Raw genomic sequence first — 19,309 nt, 5'->3', positions numbered from 1 at the left:
GTCCCTTACAATATCATCACCTCATAATATATGCAGATAGTTAACAAACACAGTACAATTTGAAAATCAAGATGATGGTTTCCACACCCTGAGTGAAAAACTGTGTTCTATAATTAATTAAGCTTATTCACTTATAGTCTTCTATGTATGTAAGTTATATTTTTAATTTAAAATTTTTTCTTCTGTATTGTTCATAAAAACAAAATTTTAGTGTCCAGTTTCTAATTATGTGTACCATATCACTTTCTGTGTTCATTTATTTAAAGAATTAATGTTTTTTTAATGGCTATTAGACAATTGCAGAAAATTGTAATTATTTAGCATCTTCTGTTCAGGCTAAGTAACACCTTTTTATGCTAAGCTGAGGAAAGTGAGGTGCTAAAAGGAGTTTTGTATATCCTTGACATAAGGAAAATTTTCTTTTTAAACCCAATAATATGACATCAATAAGAAAGGAGGGTTTGAGGGAATAAGAATCCTAGAGAATCCAGAAACTATAATATCTTTCTATAGAGATTATCATTTACTTACCATTTTCATAATACTTAGATGATTTATATGTTTTAGGGATTTTCTTAGGGTTTGGATCTGCCACAGTTGGCACCTGATAGCTTCATTAACCCAGGAAACCCAGGTTCTAAACTAGACTAGCAGGATCTTCCAAAGTTGGTAATTATGGACATCAGCCTAGAACTGTGACCCCATTTTATGCATAAACTCTCATGGTTAAATCCAGATTTAAAAACACCCTAGGTTCACATTGGTTTCCTTACCTTTTTAAAAATTAAATGTTATTTATATTCTGTATGCTCAGTTTGGATGTTAACCTTAGTTTGCCCTGTATATTATTTTGTTTTGTTTTACAGGTCACAGTAATAAACTTACTGAATAGTAAAAGAATAATAAAATTCTTACCCCTCAAGATACTTAGTAATTATTGAAGAAATATACAAGCTATTTAAAACATGGAAAACAAATTTAATAAATATATGAAATTAAGTAAAAATAGTATTTATGTATATAAATACACACAAACACATATACTGCAGTGATACTAGCATGATTAGAGTACTCATTTCATAATTACATAAGTTGTTCCTTTGAGATTTGCATTATTATTTTCTCTTTCAAGAATTTACAAATGGTGAGAATTTTCCTTTTTTTTTTTCTTGTAGTTTCTAACCTCCTCAGCACCATCTTGACTTAATTTGAATTACCTATAAGAAGTATGCTTTTAATATGTTTTTTAAGTATGTTTTTAATATGCTTTTAAGTATGCTTTTAATATTTCTGCACTTTTAAAAGAGTGCTTTATCCTTGAGACTACTGCCAGTTTGTTACTTCTAAATTTAAAGAGATAAATAAGTTGACTTTTATTCTAAAGAAAGAAAGTCTTAAGAGATAATTTTGTTTCTTAAGAACTTGAGAATTATTATTTATCAGCTTGTAATTTAGGCATGTGATAAGATGAGTTTTTGTATCTGAAGAGGCTAAGAATCCTGAAGTGCTGCCATGAAAACGGGAACATTTGGCTCTTACAATCACACATGGATGAAATGACCCCCTAAACGTGTGCATATCGTAGAGGTCCCTCATTGCTGCCTTTTGAAAAGCCCAGTCCATATTAGTTTAGTTAGGGTACATTAGTTTAGTTGCTAGTCCCAAAAGTAAATATGGTAAAAGTGCATAGTTAATTAAACCTACACCTTAATTCATATGAACAACTCCATAATGGATCTCATAATTTATTGCCCCAATTTAATTTTTACTTCAATTTTATTTTTCCAAATGTAATTTTTAAAATTAAATTTAAAAGACATAGATAAGTTATTTTGGACATGTGTAATCTAAAAATATCACAGCAGTTCCTTGTATTGCAGAGTAATGATTTTTTTAAAAAATTGCATTCTTATAATTTGGTTAATTAGAAATGACCCAGGTTTTCACTTTTGGACTGAGATCAAGCATGAGAAGGATGTCTTAGAAAAAAAGGCCTTAACAACTAACATAGATATTTTTAAACAGAATGCTCTTCTGATTAACTGTAGTAAGTCTATATGAGTAACTGGGACCCTGTACAGCAGAGGTCAGCAGATTTTTTTCCTAAAGGACTAGATAATAAATATTTTAGGCTTTGCTGACCTAGAAGCAAAGTAGAGACTATTATGAGGTACTTATATAACATTTTAAATATAAGCATTTTAAGATGTAAAAACTGTTCTTAATTTAAAGGCCATTACAAAAACAGCTGGCTACAGTTTGCAGATCCCTCCTTACAGTCAGTCAGTCATATAGAGAGAAACCAAGCCATAAGTCTGTGGAAAATGCCTTTACTGGCAGAATTCCAAAGTTTAAGACAATGGACTATATAAATCACCACATATTTTGGTCCCTTAAACTTTGTCTAGGTCAAGAATATATTAAATATTAATATTAGATATTAAATGGAAAATGAATCTAAAAGTGAAATAAATACATATATGCTTTGTAATCCTGGAATTAAAAAGCAGCACACGAGATTAGCACATGTGCCCCTTACTGCCTATGGGATGCATTCAGAAGGTCGAGTGTGTGCTCTTGGAGTGGCGGAAGAGATGCAGTTTTTAATGTCAGATCAACTGTGGAGCAGTCCTTGGAATGATGGCCTGGCTGGTAGTTCTTCTCTTGCTGAATTTAAGAGGAAAATGAAATTGATGTGCAAAACAAGCAAATGAAACTTCCTGAAGCAGTGCTCACTTGATGTTGAATAATTTTAGTTGTAGCCTCAGTTTAATTAAGAAGCTTTAACAATTTTCTCCCTAGAGATTAAAGATATTAATCCTGGGCTGAGGTTGTGACTCAGTGGTAGAGCGCTTGCCTAGCATGTATGAGACACTGGGTTCGATTCTCAGAACCACATATAAATTAATAAATAAGTAAAGGTCCATCAACAACTAAAAAATATTTTTAAAAAAGATTAATCCCATGTTGCCTGTTAATAATTTTTTTAAAGTGTATATTATTTGCATAGCGTTGTGGATGTATCCACCTACTCTGGTCTCTGTGGAAGGTGGCCATTGTTTTTAAAGCCAGAATTCTTTGTACTGTGAATTTGCCAACCTGTGTTAGCAGTCATCATTATAACCACTCATTCCATATTTTTGGTGATTCTAGTTTACTCTTTATTAAAAGAAAATTGCAGAGGCAAAAAAGTAAAGAAAAAGAACTGGTCTCCTAGGGAGGTAAAAGCCCTGTTACTCTTTGCTTGCTGCTTCTATATCCTCTTGTGCTTAGGCCACATGAGTCAGCTCCAGGCCTAATGATTTATTTCCCAAATCACAGCTCAGCTCTGCGGAGCATAATGTAGGTGTTCCAGGGGATGGTATTCATGACTCAGTACAGTTCCCCACATTCTGTGACAGGTTCAGTTCTATTTATTTGAAAGATAAAAGAGATTGAGAGCAGTGTCTTCCTTCTAATCTTTCTTCAGTGATTGTGTCTGTTTGCTTAATTTCTTTGTACACATTTAGTTGGATGACATATTCTTCTTTAATTCCCTAAGTCACAAAGGGAAGCAAATTTCTTTTTAGATTGAGATGATTGATGGTAAAAGTGGTAACCTTAATGCTTTACATATTTGGTTCTTTGGAGTCTTTGTAAGTGACTTTAGTTATTGTGTTCCCTTCACTAGATTTAATATCAGAGGAACTACAATAGGTGATAGAATAATGAGGTAATTCAGAATGTTCCTTCATTATTTCTTCTTTATGATGGATTTGCCAGGTCCTCTCTTTCCACAGCTAACCACCTTTCCTATTAACAGTTAATACTCCTTTGAACTTACTGAACTCTGCTAAGCCTTGTAAAGCAGGTTGCTTTTCACAAACTATATTTAGCTGCATGCACTGCATGGGAATAAAATAAAAGAAATCTGTGTGCAGATATATCTGGTGTTCTCTTCAAGTGTGTCATGACAAAATAACTGTAATCCAAAATGGTATCCTTTGAATATTGGGTACTCTTTGAGTATTTTGTTGAAGAATGCAACTTAAATTTTTTAAAAACTTGATTGGCGTAATAATTATCAAGTTTTCGTTATTTTTTCCTGAAATCAAATAAAAATGAACTTGCTTCTAATTATGTTGCATAGGTTTTAAGATTCTGATTTCTCAAAGCTGTTTTTTTATAATTCAGTACTTAAGGATGTCACAGATCAAGATGATATATGACCCTCAAACTCATCTCTAATTTGAAGGTCTGATATGAGAGTATGTTTTTAAGTAGAACTTTAAAGTGAACCTCAATCCTATCAGTCATCTACCCAAAACCTGGTTTACTGACAGAATCAACTTATACCTAATTCTTAGAGGTATATTATCTGTTACTTACCATCAGTTTCAAAAACAGAGTAGAAATATGAAATATGTAGCAATAATCAGAAATGTAAAATTAATAGTTGTTCATAGGTATCACAGAAATAATAAAATAAGCCAAAAATTATAGATAAATATCAGTTCCTGTCCTCAGGATTCTCATGTAAAAGTCTCAAACTTATTTTTCCTCTTGTGCTAATGTTTCTAGACTGAACATTATGGTATATGTGAGATAACTTTTTGCAAATTAGCTTATTACTAGTTATCTAATGACAGTAGATAATTAGTAATAGAGAAGAGCTACCAGCCAGGCCATCATCATTCCAGTTTGTTTCAAGACTGTGTGATTTTCTTGGTTTATATTTTTTAGCACAAGAGCTCAAAACTGGTTTCTTCTTTTTCAATGAAAATTGTAGTTTAAAAGTACTATGTTCCTTTAAATGAATTTTAGAAAAGCTAAAGCCTTGAAGAGGTGATTATTTTGAATTAATAGACAGTGGTTAAACAGAAAATGTGACAGTAACCTCCCTTTGGAGTTAATGATATTACACTTATACTTCTCTCCCTCACATAGAGATTATCTGGGAAAACTTGTAATTGGAAGACAGTCATTTCCTACACAATACACACATTAATTCTGCTTCCCCTGTTAGCAATTAGGGATAGATGTTCAAGGAGTGTAAATTTCTGTTAAGATAAAATAATTGCAGATTCTCTTTACAATTCATGTAACTGTTCTTTGCTAGGAACTGTCGTGTAGTGTCTTCTGAGTGTGTCTTACTATAAGGTTCTAGCATTCTAAGTGATTGTGCTGCATTGCCTGCTCCTCTTGATGATGGGTACAGTGGTAGTCATCCTCTACCTACATCCTGCTGTTCTCTGGTCACCTCGCACGTGGTCTCTTAAAGTAGTCCTCCTATCCGCTTCAGGCCTTCCCTGTGACCCTGCCTCCAGAGACTCCCTATGGCCCTTGCTGGGGCAGAGCGAGAGCCTCTGCCTGGTGTGCAGCCTCTCTGATCTCTGACTGGTGCTGAGATCAGGTGAACTTGGGGTGTTACTAAATGCGTGCATTATGCCACCTGTGCCCTCTGACCGAAATGACTTCCCCTCACCATTGTCATCTTTTTGGCTGCCTCATCAATATTCGTCTTGGGCTTTTTTGGGAAACTTTACCTAGCCCACGTATTTCATAATCCCGACTATGTGCCTATCATATTTTATTGCATGTATGTTTGTTTTCCTATACAAGACTGTAAGCACCTTTAAGAACAGTGTAATACATATGTGCATATAGAAATCAAAAGTTGACAAACCCACTCACTAGGTTACTATTCATATCTCCCGAGACAATGTCACTTACTGCTTTGTTCCTCGACCTTCTAAAACATTAAATCAATGAGAGGCTTATGAATTGTTGTTTTAGAGGCTGTATGACTTCTCACATATTTAATGACTTGGTATGAGAGAATAATTTAACAGAAATTTACACTCCTTGGTATAAAGTCACTTGGAACACAGAGATTATTTATTACTCCAAGGACGTAACATATTAAAATGGAAGAATCCAGGCACAGCCTTCAAGCCTTCTTCCAGGAGGCCTCACGCAGGATGTATACCTTCATTCAGTAATGACATGCAGTAACACTTGTGTTGGGTTCTACCCAGGTAAGCCTGCTTCACTCAAAACTCGGGGTATTCCCTGGGGGCTGGTCTTGGAGACACCCTCTCGGCCTCTGCACCCAACCACAGCAACCTAAATTCCAGACCCTGAAGAAAATTAAGTGTTCACCAGAAATCATGTCATATTTACACACAGTGTAGGCACTGATGCAGCAGGGTTCAGTGTCTCAGGCAGGCTAACAAAGCAGGGAACATTCTAGAAGTCAGCTGTCCAGCCACCAGTAAGAGTCACCTGGTAAACAGACATTGCTGAAGACAGCAGCCAGTTGCTGCTCTTCCCTTGTCTACTAATCCATTGTAAGGCAGAGATTCCAGCTCCTCCCCCAAACCCCTCCAAGAGAAGCAGGAGCAGCAAGATGCTGTACCAACCCATCCACCACACACTTCAGGTAGGATAAAGACGCATGCTGAAATGCAGAAATCCCCACGTAGGAAGGGAAGCCCTTTCTTGTTGGTAAAGTGAAATAGCAACACTAACATGACTTTTCTATAAAACAAGTGTTTTAAAGCACTTAAAAGAATTACTTTTAAAAAGGAAATACATCCTCTAAATTCATAAATTTATTTGTACTATAAACACTTTTTTAAAAAATCTTTTTTAGTCGTAGTTGGACACAGTATATTTTATTTTTATGTGTGCTGAGGATCAAACCCAGTGCTTCACACATGAGCTCTATCACTGATCTACACCCCAGCCCTATAAATACTTTTTATTTTTTTTTTTATTTTTTTTTTTATTTTTTTTTTTTTTAATATTTATTTTTTAGTTTTTTTGGCGGACACAACGTCTTTGTTTGTATGTGGTGCTGAGGATCGAACCCGGGCCGCACGCTTGCCAGGGGAGCTTGCTACCACTTGAGCCACATCCCCAGCCCATACTTTTTAAATTCATAATTTCATGATAAATTTTAGTTAATTGCCCTGTCTGAATAATCAGATTCTAAATTAGGCTTTTTTCTCTGAAATCACTAAGTCAATTCAAAAAAAAAAATGTATACACGGTATAAATTAAGAGAACTTGTGGGTTTTGAACCCGAATACTTAAAAACTGTGGTATTCATAATTATAGTTAACACTTACAATGAAACATAGATAAATGGAATTTATTCTTTGCTTTTAGTATCTTTCTCTTTCTTACTCATACGTGGTGGATTCTTCTTTGACACATATCCCTAATAGCTTTGGTTCTGTTACCAAAGATTTTAGCTATTATAAAACTATAAAGGCATATAAATGTGATAATTACTACAGAGACTCTGCTGTTGAAATATTTGGTGGTGTAAGAATAGCTTAAGTTTATAAAAACTTAATTCTTCATTCTTTGAGTTGAAAAATCAAACTCAAGTTTTGCAAAATAAACACAACTCTAATTTTGGATATAAGATTTCAACTATGCACTGCTGGTGGGACTGCAAATTGGTGCAGCCAATATGGAAAGCAGTATGGAGATTTCTTGGAAAATTGGGAATGGAACCACTGTATGACCCAGCTATCCCTCTCCTCAGTCTATACCCAAAGGACTTAAAAACAGCATACTACAGGGACACAGCCACATCAGTGTTTATAGCAGCACAATTCACAATAGCTAAACTGTGGAACCAACCCAGATGCCCTTCAATAGATGAACGGATAAAAAAAAAATGTGGCATATATACACAATGGAATATTACTCAGCAATAAAAGAGAATAAAATCATGCCATTTGCAGGTAAATGGATGGAGTTAGAGAAGATAATGCTAAGTAAAGTTAGCTAATCCCAAAAAACCAAATGCTGAATTTTTTTCTTTGGTATAAGGAGGCTGATCCATAGTGGGATAGGGAGAGAGGGAGCATGGAAGGAATAGTCGAACTCTAGATAGGGTAGAGGGGAAGGGAGGGGGCTGGGGTTATTAATGATGGTGGAATGTGGTGGACATTATTATCCAAAGTACATGTATGAAGACATGAATTGGTGTGAATATACTTTGTATACAACCAGAGATATGAAAAATTGTGCTCTATATATGCAATAAGAATTGTAAAGCATTCCATTGTCGTGTATAAATAAAAAATTATTAAACAAGAATTCAACTATAAAATTGGGAAGATGGAGGTGACTTTTGTCTGAAGGTTCTGATGACAAAATTTGGGGACTATTACACTGTGTGTGCCTCTTTTTGAGATTCATGGTGCAATTAGCATAATAAAACCTCTAAGACAACTTTCAGCAAAGAAACCTGCTTTAATTCATCATTGACTACACTTACTTGATCATAAAACTATTTTCTGGAACACCTATGAAAATCCCACAATTTTAGAAATGCTGTCCTTCCAGATCATTCTTACTGCATTCTAGGCATTAGAAACCTAGACAAGGAGGCTGTCTACAACCTCATTGTTTAGAGTTTTATACCTGTATAGAAAAGAATGTCTACATATTCAAAATCCACCTGCTGTAATTCTAGTCATCTTCCTGTCTTGTTTTTAGAACAGTGTCTTTTATTAGCCTTGTTAGGCCAACTGAATTACCTTTTAAGTCTTTCAGTGGAAGGAGTACTGGGAATTGAACTCAGGGGCACTGGATCACTGAGCCACATCCCCAGCCCTATTTTGTATTTTATTAGAGACAGAGTTACTTAGTGCCTCACTTTTGCTGAGACTGGCTTTGAACTAGGTATTCTGCCTCAGCCTCCCAAGCCGCTGGGATTACAGGGGTGTATCACCTCACCCAGCAAACCCTTAAGTCATTTTTTCCCAGTCTGAACAAATCAGTCCTCTCCAATCTTTGATTTTTCTATGCCAAAGATTCTTTGTTCTCCAGCAAGCTATTTTTAACAATACCTAAAATACCAATACTTTGTGCCTCTTCAGCTGTCTATAGGGTGTTCTATAAAATGGTTTACTATGTTGAAAACAGCAGGCAAAGTAATCGATGATTTATATTTTAAAAATGCTGCCTAATGGATGTATGCTTATAGTTAGCCTAGTTCTTTACTAAATGTGACAAATCGGTATTTTTCAAAATGTGGTTTATAGACCATTTCTGGTTCTTATGTCTTCTTAATTTAACCTTGGAGTTACAAAATTTTGCTGAACCTTTAGAAACAGAATTTTCTGGATTGTGGAGTTTTAATAATAAAAATATAAGTCAGGAATCTACATTTTATTTCCTTAGGTTAGTTGTATGTCCTTCAGATTCACTCAGTCTTTCTCTTTTAAATGTTTCTCCAAAATAGAAAAACTACTGATATTCTTGTGCTGTTTGTTGGCACTTTGAAATTCCTGGATGAGTCAATTTTGATATAGTTGTTTTATCCACTCAAGAGCCAGCTGTGCACTTACTGATGGATGCTGGTGATGGTGACGAGACATCTTCTGTCCTCTGTGAGCTCTCGGCTCAGCTGATTCACAACACAGCCCAGCCCAGGGAGGGCAGGGACAGAGCTTTGCCTGCGCTTTGCAGCCTGATCTGACTGAGGAAGGAGCCGTTCAACCTCTGAAAATCTTAGTTTGTGTTGCTGCTGTCCCTGTGTGGCTCCTTCTCTTTATCTATTAATGTAAGATGGAGATTTGGGCCTACTTTTTCTTCTGTTAGATGCAGGGTCTCTGGCTTTTTCCTAAGTCTTCGATCCACTTTGAGTTGAATTTTGTGTGTGGTGAGAGATAGGGGTTTAATTTCATTTTGTTGATGGATTTCCAGTTTTCCAAGCACCATTTGTTGAATAGGCTATCTTTTCTCCATTGTACTTTTTTTGGCACCTTTGTCTAATATAAGATAACTATAATTATGTGGGTTAGTCTCTGTGTTCTCTATTCTGTACCATTGGTCTACCAGTCTGTTTTGATGCCAATACCATGCTGTTTTTGTTACTGTTACCCTGTAGTATAGTTTAAGGTCTGGTTTAATGATACCACATGCTGCACTTTCTTGCTAAGGATTGCTTTAGCTATTCTGGGTCTCTTTATTTTTCCAGATGAATTTCATGACTGCTTTTTCTATTTCTATGAGGATGTCATTGAGATTTTGATTGGAATTATATTAAATCTGTATAGTGCTTTCGGTAGTGTGCTCATTTTGACAATATTTATTCTGTCTATCCAGGAATAAGGGAGATCTTTCCATCTTCTAAGGTTTTCTCTTAATTTCTTTCTTTAGCATTCTATAGTTTTCATCAATGCATTTTTGAGACAAACATGGCAAATCTTCCTCCTTGTATCCCTCCATCCTGTATCAAAAATTGAGCCTCTGTATTTAATGCTCTTTTTGACCTTAGTCTGCTTTGTCTGATTAACATACTATGCTGCCTTTCCTTTTTTATTTTTGTTTTGTTTTGTTTTGGTTTTGGTGGGGGAGCTGATACCAGGGATTGAACTCAGGGGCACTTGGCCACTGAACCACATCCCAGCCCTATTTTGTGTTTTATTTAGAGACAGGGTCTCACTGAATTGCTTAGCACCTCACTTTTGCTTAGGCTGGCTTTGAACTCAAGATCCTCCTGCTTCAGCTTCCCAAGCCACTGGGATTACAGGCATGCACCACTGCACCTGTCCCGCCTTTAGTTTAATTGGTATTTGCTCAGTATCTTTTAGGCCTTTCTCATCCTTATGTTTTAGATATGTTCTGGACTCTTTCTCCATAGGTCAGTTAATTGGAATTTATTATGATTATGGCTATTTTGGGATTGACTTCAAACTTTTTACTTCTCTTTTTGTTTTCTTTATTTTCGGGGGTTGCAGGGTGGGGACCAGGGACTAAACCCAGAGGCACTTTACCACTGAGGCATATCCCCAGCCCTTTTTAATTTTTATTTTGAGACAGGGTTTTGCTAAGTTGCTGAGGCTGGCTTTGAACTTGGGATCCTCCTGCCTCAGCCTCCCAGTCCACTGGGATTACAAGTGTGGGCCAGCGCATCCAGCTGTTTTGTTTTATTTTCATTAATATTTTTTCCTCCATTAGGTTGGAATGTACTTTGTTATTTATTACTTTATTATTTACCTCCAACTTTTCCTTTTTTTATTTAGCCATGTAATGTCTTTTATGATTTTAAGTTGTATGCCAAATGAACATAACATGTCATGAAAGTAATAACTGGAGCTGGGGATACAGGTTGGTGGTAGGGCACTTGCCTAGCATGCATGAAGCCCTGGGTTCAATTTCTAGTACCATGTTTGTTTGTTTGTTAATTGATTATAGCTAAATAGTCTCAGAAAAATTTTGCAAATAAGTTTTAATAAATATTTGCTAATTGGTATTCTTCATATGTAAACATCATTTAATTTTTTTATCAGTTTGCAAAGTGATATGTTACCAATTTATTTTTTTCAATGACCTTTCAATTGTTGTTCAGTGTTTCTTATAAAGTGTCCTCTAGGAAAGTTGTTTCAGTGCATCTGAGTTTATCGTTTCTTTACAACTTTTAGCTGAGTAGGATATTTACACGACTGTGTGTATAGTTGTAATATCTGTTGTCACTTTGTATCTTCTAGTTTGAAATTTTGCACCTAAAGCTTTTTCTCCTGCTTTTATAATTTTTGTAATTTTCCTTCACGGTAGGTGATCTAATTTTTTAATTTAAACTACATAACAACTGTATAACTTGGAGGTTTTAAAAAAGATTCTTTGATAGGACAGTTAAACCAAACAAATGTTAAGTAGCAAATTAGACCAATTTATATAGCAAAACTTTCAAATGAACCTTTATGATTTGGTATAGTTCTAATTATTGATTATTATCACTTCATTAATAACAGCCTTAATTTTGTCCACATTTATTCTTATTACATGAGATGCCATTCATAAATTCTTAACCTGTCCCACATAATTTCTTCTTCCCTTTACAGCTTCTAAAAGCTTTTGCTTATCAGCAAGGTTATTTCCTCTGCTGCCTACTCTAGTTTCTTAGTGAAAGAGGTTTTCCTTTATTAATTTCTTCCTAATCACCTTTGTTGTTGTTTTGTGCTAGGAATTGAAACCAGGAACTTGTCATGAGCATGCTAAGCACTTAGTCTATTCTAGAGGTACCTCTACAACCCCTTCTAACCACTTGCTAACTAATTCATAGTGTTCTTTCTAATCTCTTTCACTTTAGGAAAAAAGGGATAGATCTCCAACCATTTTAATTTTGTCTCTTTTGAGAACATTTGACCTCACAATCCTTCCCACTTTTTCCCTCCCAATCAGAAAGGGATAATTAGAAAACTAAAACAAGTCAGCTTCCTGTCTGGTTGTTAGATCTAACTAGATCTAACTTGAACCTTCTGCATAGTCTCCCTTCTTAGAGGAAAAAGGTTAGATTGTGTTTTTTTTTTTTTAATTTTTTGTTGCTTCATCTTCTTCCCCATCTCTACCCCTCAGCCCATGATGCTGGGGATCAATTCCCATGCCAGACAGATGTTTACCACTGAGCTACGCCCCAACCCCAGAGAAAGTTTTAAACACTTTTCTAATTAGCCTGAATAGCGTAGAGTGTGATGTTTTGTTTTATGTAAAAGTGAGTACAGCCAAGTGTGGTGGCCATGCCTGCAATTCCAGCACTTCAGGAAACTGAAGCAGGAAGAGGGCAAGTTCAAGGCCAGTCTCAGTAACTCAGTGGGACCCTAACTCAAAATAAAAGGGCTGGGGATATGGCTCACTATTCAAGCACGCCTGGGTTCAACCCTCAGTACCCCCCAAAAAAGGAAGTACAGAATATAGAATCACTTAGCAACTTACCAATCATTCACTCCTCTCTTCAATCCTTTCCTGTGCATGTGTACATTTGCTTCCTATGAATTATTGTTGAGCCTGTGTCTTGAATTCAGTATCTTTCATGTCGTTTTTTATGGATCTTTTTTACCATTTTTATTGGCAACAGATATTTTATGGTATGACTGTGTCATAATTTAAACTGTCCTTTCTACCTGAACATTTTAGATGATTTTCTTCAGTCTTTGTCACTTACAGTTCTATGATGAAAAAAGATATCTGTATATGTGCATATTTGCTTTAATACAGATTACACTTTCAAAGTAAAATACTCAGTCAAAGCTTATACATGTTTTAAGCCTTAAATATATTTAATTTTTTTCTTAAAAAATGATTGTACTGAAACTCTAATACATGCTAATGGGAGTTTAAATTTGTACAACCACTTTGGAAAACAGGGAATATCTATTAAGAGTTGAAAAGTATGCTCATCCTGTGTCTAGTAGTTTACTCTTTGAGGTATGTATCCAATATAAAAATGTAAATATGTTCACCAAAAGACAAACAAATGTTGATAATAATGAACAGTAATCAAAACTTACCGTCCAATATGCAGTGTGGCATGGTTTCCCACACTTTTTTCCCACCGCCCCATATCCACCAGTGGTAGAATGGATTAATATATATTTACACAAAGTAATACTCTACAGCAAAGAAGATGAACTATAGCTAAATGTAACAACACGGATGAAGCTAAGAAGCTGGACATGTGCTGGGCGTGGTGGCACACGCCTGTAGTCCCAGCAACATGGGAGGCTAAGAGGAGGATTGTGAGTTCAAGACCAGCCTCAGCAACTTAGTGAGACCCTGTCTCAAAATAAAAAAAATAAACAAATGCTGGGGATGTAGCTCAGTGGTTAAGCACCCCTGGGTTCAATCCCCGATACACACACACACACACACAAACACACGCACACACACAAATGGACACAAGAGAATATGTATTGTATGATTCCATTTAATTAAACATCACCAACAAGCAAAATCAACACATGGTTAAAAAAAATTTAAGTCGGTAAATTGTTTTTCTTTAAGGAAAAAGACAATTTTTTCCTCAAAGGAGCAGGTATGAAGGCATGTGGACTTCTGTCATGCTCTGTCCGCCAGTGCTGGTTCTGGCAGATGGGCCTGTCCCATGGGGGAGACTGTGGGCCTGTGGTTTTAGGCCTTCCTGTGTGTGTGTTGTCCTTCGTGGAGTGTTTAGGATAAGTCAGTGTCCATTCTTTTGATGGTAGAACGTCTTTGAAACTCCTACAGTGTGGCATGGTTTCCCACACTCTTGACTCTGATAGATGGGGAAATCTTTTCAATTGGGTAAATTTAAAAAGAGAGTAATTTGTTGCTAATTTTATTATTAGTGAAACTGAACATTTTTTTGTGTATTAATGTTATGTAGTTTGTTTTTCTTTCTGATTTGTAGGCTTTTAAAATAAACTGTTGTTCTGTTATGTCAAAATAAAAATATTTTAAGTAACAAATTCAAACTACAAAATTATTATGTAATAACTTAAGTTAGGAGGAGTTTCTTCTACAAGTAAATCAGTTTAAAGAGTTGAATCCTCAATTCCATCATTGCCTCATTTCCTAGGAGGGTAAATCTGTGTTAGTAGCTCCAGATTTCTGCTCCTGTGTGGAGTTCATATAGAAGGATGTATTTCAAAGTTTTTTATTCCTTATGTATTAATATTTATTCTCTTTTTCCTGACTAGTCTGTTCTTGGAACATATTTAAACAATGTTTAAATCTCAAACTATTAGTTTATCACTTGCTATTATGTCTGACTAGTAGTTTCTTTTGGTTTCTCTTTACACTTTTTATTTTTCCTAATATGAAGAGGATAGAGAATGTTGACTAGGAAATATTTTATTTGTAGTAAAATTGCACATGAATTTTGTGTGTATTCTGATTTTCTAAGGTAGCTTTTTAAAAAACCAGTGTGTCGCATGCTATTTCCTTTACTTTTTCAATGAGTACCAAATTTCTAAGTGACCTCTTAACTAAAATATTTTGTTATAGTAACTCAACTAGTCTGATGTAGTCTCACTGTTGTGTTTGCCTTTTTATGCTTTTGGTTGGGGGTGCATTCTTGAAATAATATATGTAAGTATGTCTTGGAGTCACTGTATTATGAAGTTCCTCATTGTCGTTCTGAACTGCCCAGTGAAATTTTTTTTTTTTTTAATTTTTCTGTTTTGTTCTAATACTAATACACAGGCGCTCTGCTGTTGCCCGCATTCAGGAGTTCTTCAGGCGGAGAAAAGAAAGGAAAGAAATGGAAGAACTGGATACTTTGAACATTAGAAGGCCTCTAGTAAAGATGGTTTACAAGGGTCATCGCAACTCCAGGACAATGGTACCAAATGCTCCTGGCGTTCTTGGGTGAAATAGCAGTTTCATTATATAAACGTTTTCCCCAAAATGACTGGTCTTCCTACATGGCCAGCATGGTTTCAGTATAACACTGAACCTTCAGTTACCTTTTTATTCAAACATGGTTCTTTTAATCCTCTGACATATTATGGAAGAGCATTATTTTTATAAGAAAATTCTACCCTTCTGAATAAATATTTATTGATCTTTCTTATAACATACACAGGTTGCTATGGCTTTACTTTCTTTTTTGCTCTTTCGTACTTGATGTCTACCAGGAAACCTGCTATAGTTTTTTTTTTTTTTTAAAGCATATATTAGCACCTTTGTTAGATTTGGAAAGAAGAACTTAGATTTGTGACATCCAGGTTGATTACACAATAGAAACAAACTACTTTAATTATGACATTTAGTAATAGAGCCTTTCAGGATTTTGAATAAAACTACTACTTGGAACCATCATGTATTATGACAGAATCTGTCTTAACCTGCTTTCTTTAGGATGTAGGTAGAAATTAACTTTGAGGTGAGAAAATAATAAGCTGGTTGTCTCTGTGGATATCATCAATACTAACAGTTGAATCACTTTTTTAAAGGATTCTCCTTAATAGCAGTAACCAGCTTATGTTTTGTTCACTTTTCTGGTAAAAATTTTAGATGAAAATAATTAGGGAAAGGGATTTTAAAAAGAAGACAAGTATTAAATGCAGCAGTAGCTCCAAGTGCCATCAAAGCTGGCTCCCCTCTTCTGAGTAAGCACCAAACATGGCATAGTAGCAGCTGCAGAAAAGATGTTTTTTTAAAATCCTGATCTGAAGTTCAAAGGTTTTTGTGATGATTCATTCATGTGTCTATCAAAAGATGTCGTTGTATTCCTTCTTGTGTTTGTTTATATTCATTCTAGTATCTCATATTGCTTTTTCTTATTGCTTCATTAATGTACTTAGGTTTATATTTTCCAAGATCTTGAATTGTATAAGCTTCTGATTGCTAATGAAAAAGAATGGTATTTTTTGTTCCTTTAGTTAAATATAATTTCCTTTTTTTTTTTCTTTCTCTTTTTTTTTTTTTTTTTTTGTTACCAGGGAATTTTAAATCCAGGGGTGTGTAACCACTGAGCCACATTCCCAGCCCTTTTTTATATTTTATTTCGAAACAGGGTCTCTCAGTATGTTGCTTAGGGCCTCTCTAAATTGCTGAGGCTGGCTTTGAACTCATGATCATACTATCTTTAACCCCTGAGCCACTGGGATTACAGGCATGCACTACTGCACCTGCTGACAATTTCTTTTTTCTTTGAATCATTTAATTGTCTTATAAAGCGAAAAATGGAACAATTTTGAGAGTTCGACACACATAAATAAATTTCTATTATACTGCCAAAACCCAGAAATCCCATTCATTCATTTAGCAGTCATTAGAAAAGTATCTGCTCCATGCCAAATAGTGTTTCGGGTGCTATAAAAATAGTATCCAACAAAGCCAAGTCTGTTGTCAGGGGCACCTTGCAGACCTTGCCTCTGTCTTATCCCTGCTAATGACTTCATGCTGGAAGACCAAGGCATTCTTCGGGTTTTTAACTTTTTTGTTTTTCCAAGCTAATTTCTTTCTTTCTTTCTTTCTTTCTTTCTTTCTTTTTTTTTAACGTAAGAATAGAATAGATCTTGTTTTGGTATCTTTAATTTGAATTTTATTATAATTCACTTTTTTTAAACCCTTAGATAAAAGAAGCCAACTTCTGGGGCGCTAACTTTGTGATGAGTGGCTCCGACTGTGGCCACATCTTCATCTGGGATCGGCATACAGCCGAGCACTTGATGCTTCTGGAAGCGGATAACCATGTGGTGAACTGCTTGCAGCCACATCCGTTTGACCCCAGTAAGGCGCCATTCCTCAGCACTGTGCTCTCCTGGTTTTGTACAATGCGAGCATCCCCCAGAGTGTCCTGCTGAGTGCCTCTGGAGCTGAGTGTGCTATGCTTGCGTTTCGAACAGTCTGCCGCAGCAGAATGGCTAAGCAAACAGGTTAAGAGTGTCTTTAGTAGCTCTCCTACATTTGATCTCATCAGTCATAGATGTCTGGAAGGACTAAACTTGGCATTATCCAAAGAACCTAGAAGTCTATTTAATCTTCACGTATCTGAATTAATTTACCAGAGCAAAAGAGCATTGGCTTACTCTTATGCTTGACCTTATCATGTGTCTTGCAATACAGCAGCGAATAAGCAGAAATTTAAGGGACTTCAAAATGGTCTTAAAGTTTTATTCAAGGGTTACTTTTCAGAGATCTTCAAAATATATTATCTTATATTCTTAATTAACAGGCAAAGGAACAGGTATGGTATCCCTTCAAGCTGGATTTTGCTGTTTATATATATGCTTCATATGTTCATGTCTTGAATTAATGGCATATTTCTAAGCTTTATACTAATATGTACATTTTATTTCTAGTTCTAGCCTCATCTGGCATAGATTATGACATAAAAATCTGGTCACCACTAGAAGAGTCAAGGATTTTTAACCGAAAACTTGCTGATGAAGTAAGATTTTTATTATACTTATGATAGGCCATATTTAATTGGTTCCTAGCATGCTATTCTAAGGAAAAAGCAGTTTATTAGTAACATAAAACAAGTTAATGCAGTTAATGAGGTAAACTCTTATAAAGAAAAATTAAGATAAAACATGCTTATAAGACTAGAGAGTTAAAACCAAAATGGTGTCTTGTAATTATATTATTGAAATTTAGTACTATCAGATTAGGTATGTCGTGGTTTAAGACAAATAGATTTGGCTGGTGTGCTAATTATGATAAAAATCATTAAGAAATTCTGTCCTTTTAAAAATAATTGTGCACTATAAGCTACCCTCCCTAATCATAGACATTTTCTGTTTTTCTTAAAAAGGAAATGGTCTCCTCTGGAATCAGTTGATAACAGAACAAATGATTAGAGAATCTTTTCCTTAATTACTGTATTTTAAATTTTCCTTAGCTTCTTGTTGAAGCAGAAATTTCCAAACTAAGTTCTGTAAAGCTCTCAGTTTCTTTTGGAATTGGGAGAAAAAGCAGGTGATAGGAAGACTGAACTCCTCCCGAACTTTAATGAGGGTTTTTATTTGTGGGTTTTTGTATGAGATTTCTTAGGAAAATGAGGGTCTGTTCTTAAAAGTGTAAGTTGGAAAGCACTACTTTACCAAGATGGACGGTTCACAGCACAAGCTACCACCTATGCTGATATTCATTGTATAGAGATTTATAAAATACATGGTATTTGTCAGTCATAGTGCTGACTTTAAAAAGATAGAACTTAAAGTCTAGTTGGAAAGGCATATAAACAAATAACTAGATTATAATGGGATCAGTATCAGAGACGTATACATTTTGTTTTGAAGCTGGAACACTGTGCTGGTAAATATGGTAGATGGGAAGGGGAGGTCTCCCCCAGAGATGTTGGGAACTAGACGAGGAGCAGAGGAGCAGAGGAGCTTTGAGCACAAGGCTTCGCACATGCCAAGAGACTGTAAGGTAGATGGACCGTCAGTGTGCATGAACCTCAGAGTATGTAGACAAAGCATCTCAGTTGGATGGAAATGGTAGGCAGGACAGGTCTGTACAGGGCCCACGGGCAACCCTGATGAACGTGGGACGGTTGTTACATCATAGGGGAACTTTTGAGATTACATCTTCTCTGACACTTTCTTTCTTCCTTTTCTTTTCCTACCACATACTCTACTATTCCTCTTCTTCCCTTTGCTCATGATTACACATTCGGTCCGTAGCTATTCATGAATATTATGCATTTGGGTACTATTCTTGCTACTCAGTTTATTGCCAAAGCTTGCCCAAAAGTTTCTTTTTTTACTTTGTCTCAGAATAGCATCTTCTCAAGGGATACACGTACATGACTAGGGATAACAGTTTAACACGTTGTGTTGAATGAGAAATCAGCACAAAGACTGATCTGGACACGAGCCAGCACTGAAGAGCTCATTTGAACTCTGAACATTCTAAGCAGTCACAACATTTCCTCTTAGTCTTTCTGCTAGTTAAAAGAGTGTTCTCTGATCTTCCTCCTTTAAATACAAGGTGAACTAATTATTTGCTGTTGAGTAGCTGAAAGGCAAATGAAATCATTCCTGCTGGGATCTACTAATTTCTTAGAATTTCCTTCATCTTCTGGGAG

At 35.6% G+C, this 19,309-nt stretch overlaps 1 protein-coding gene across 6 annotated transcripts in view; it reads left to right on the top strand.

Annotated features, from left to right (window-relative positions):
* Dcaf6 (DDB1 and CUL4 associated factor 6) overlaps window positions 1–19,309 on the top strand; it is a 111,419-nt gene that overhangs the window by 88,142 nt on the left and 3,968 nt on the right. For 3 of the 6 annotated variants that reach the window (XM_046429978.2, XM_046429976.2, XM_046429981.2), the window contains 4 exons: window positions 3,671–3,712; window positions 14,971–15,109; window positions 16,848–17,004; window positions 17,577–17,665. In XM_046429978.2, coding sequence (XP_046285934.1) covers window positions 3,671–3,712; window positions 14,971–15,109; window positions 16,848–17,004; window positions 17,577–17,665 — 427 coding nt within the window. The remainder of the gene's footprint in view (window positions 1–3,670; window positions 3,713–14,970; window positions 15,110–16,847; window positions 17,005–17,576; window positions 17,666–19,309) is intronic. The other 3 variants (XM_046429977.2, XM_046429980.2, XM_046429982.2) reach the window with 1 other exon arrangement.

The sequence above is a fragment of the Marmota monax genome, unplaced genomic scaffold (assembly GCF_021218885.2).
Source record: "Marmota monax isolate L192 unplaced genomic scaffold, Marmota_monax_Labrador192_F-V1.1 WCK01_AAM20220418_F8-fsc00055, whole genome shotgun sequence".
NCBI classification, from domain to species: domain Eukaryota; kingdom Metazoa; phylum Chordata; class Mammalia; order Rodentia; family Sciuridae; genus Marmota; species Marmota monax.
The sequence above is the reverse complement of the archived record's forward strand: the minus strand, read 5'-3'. Positions and strand labels throughout refer to the sequence as shown.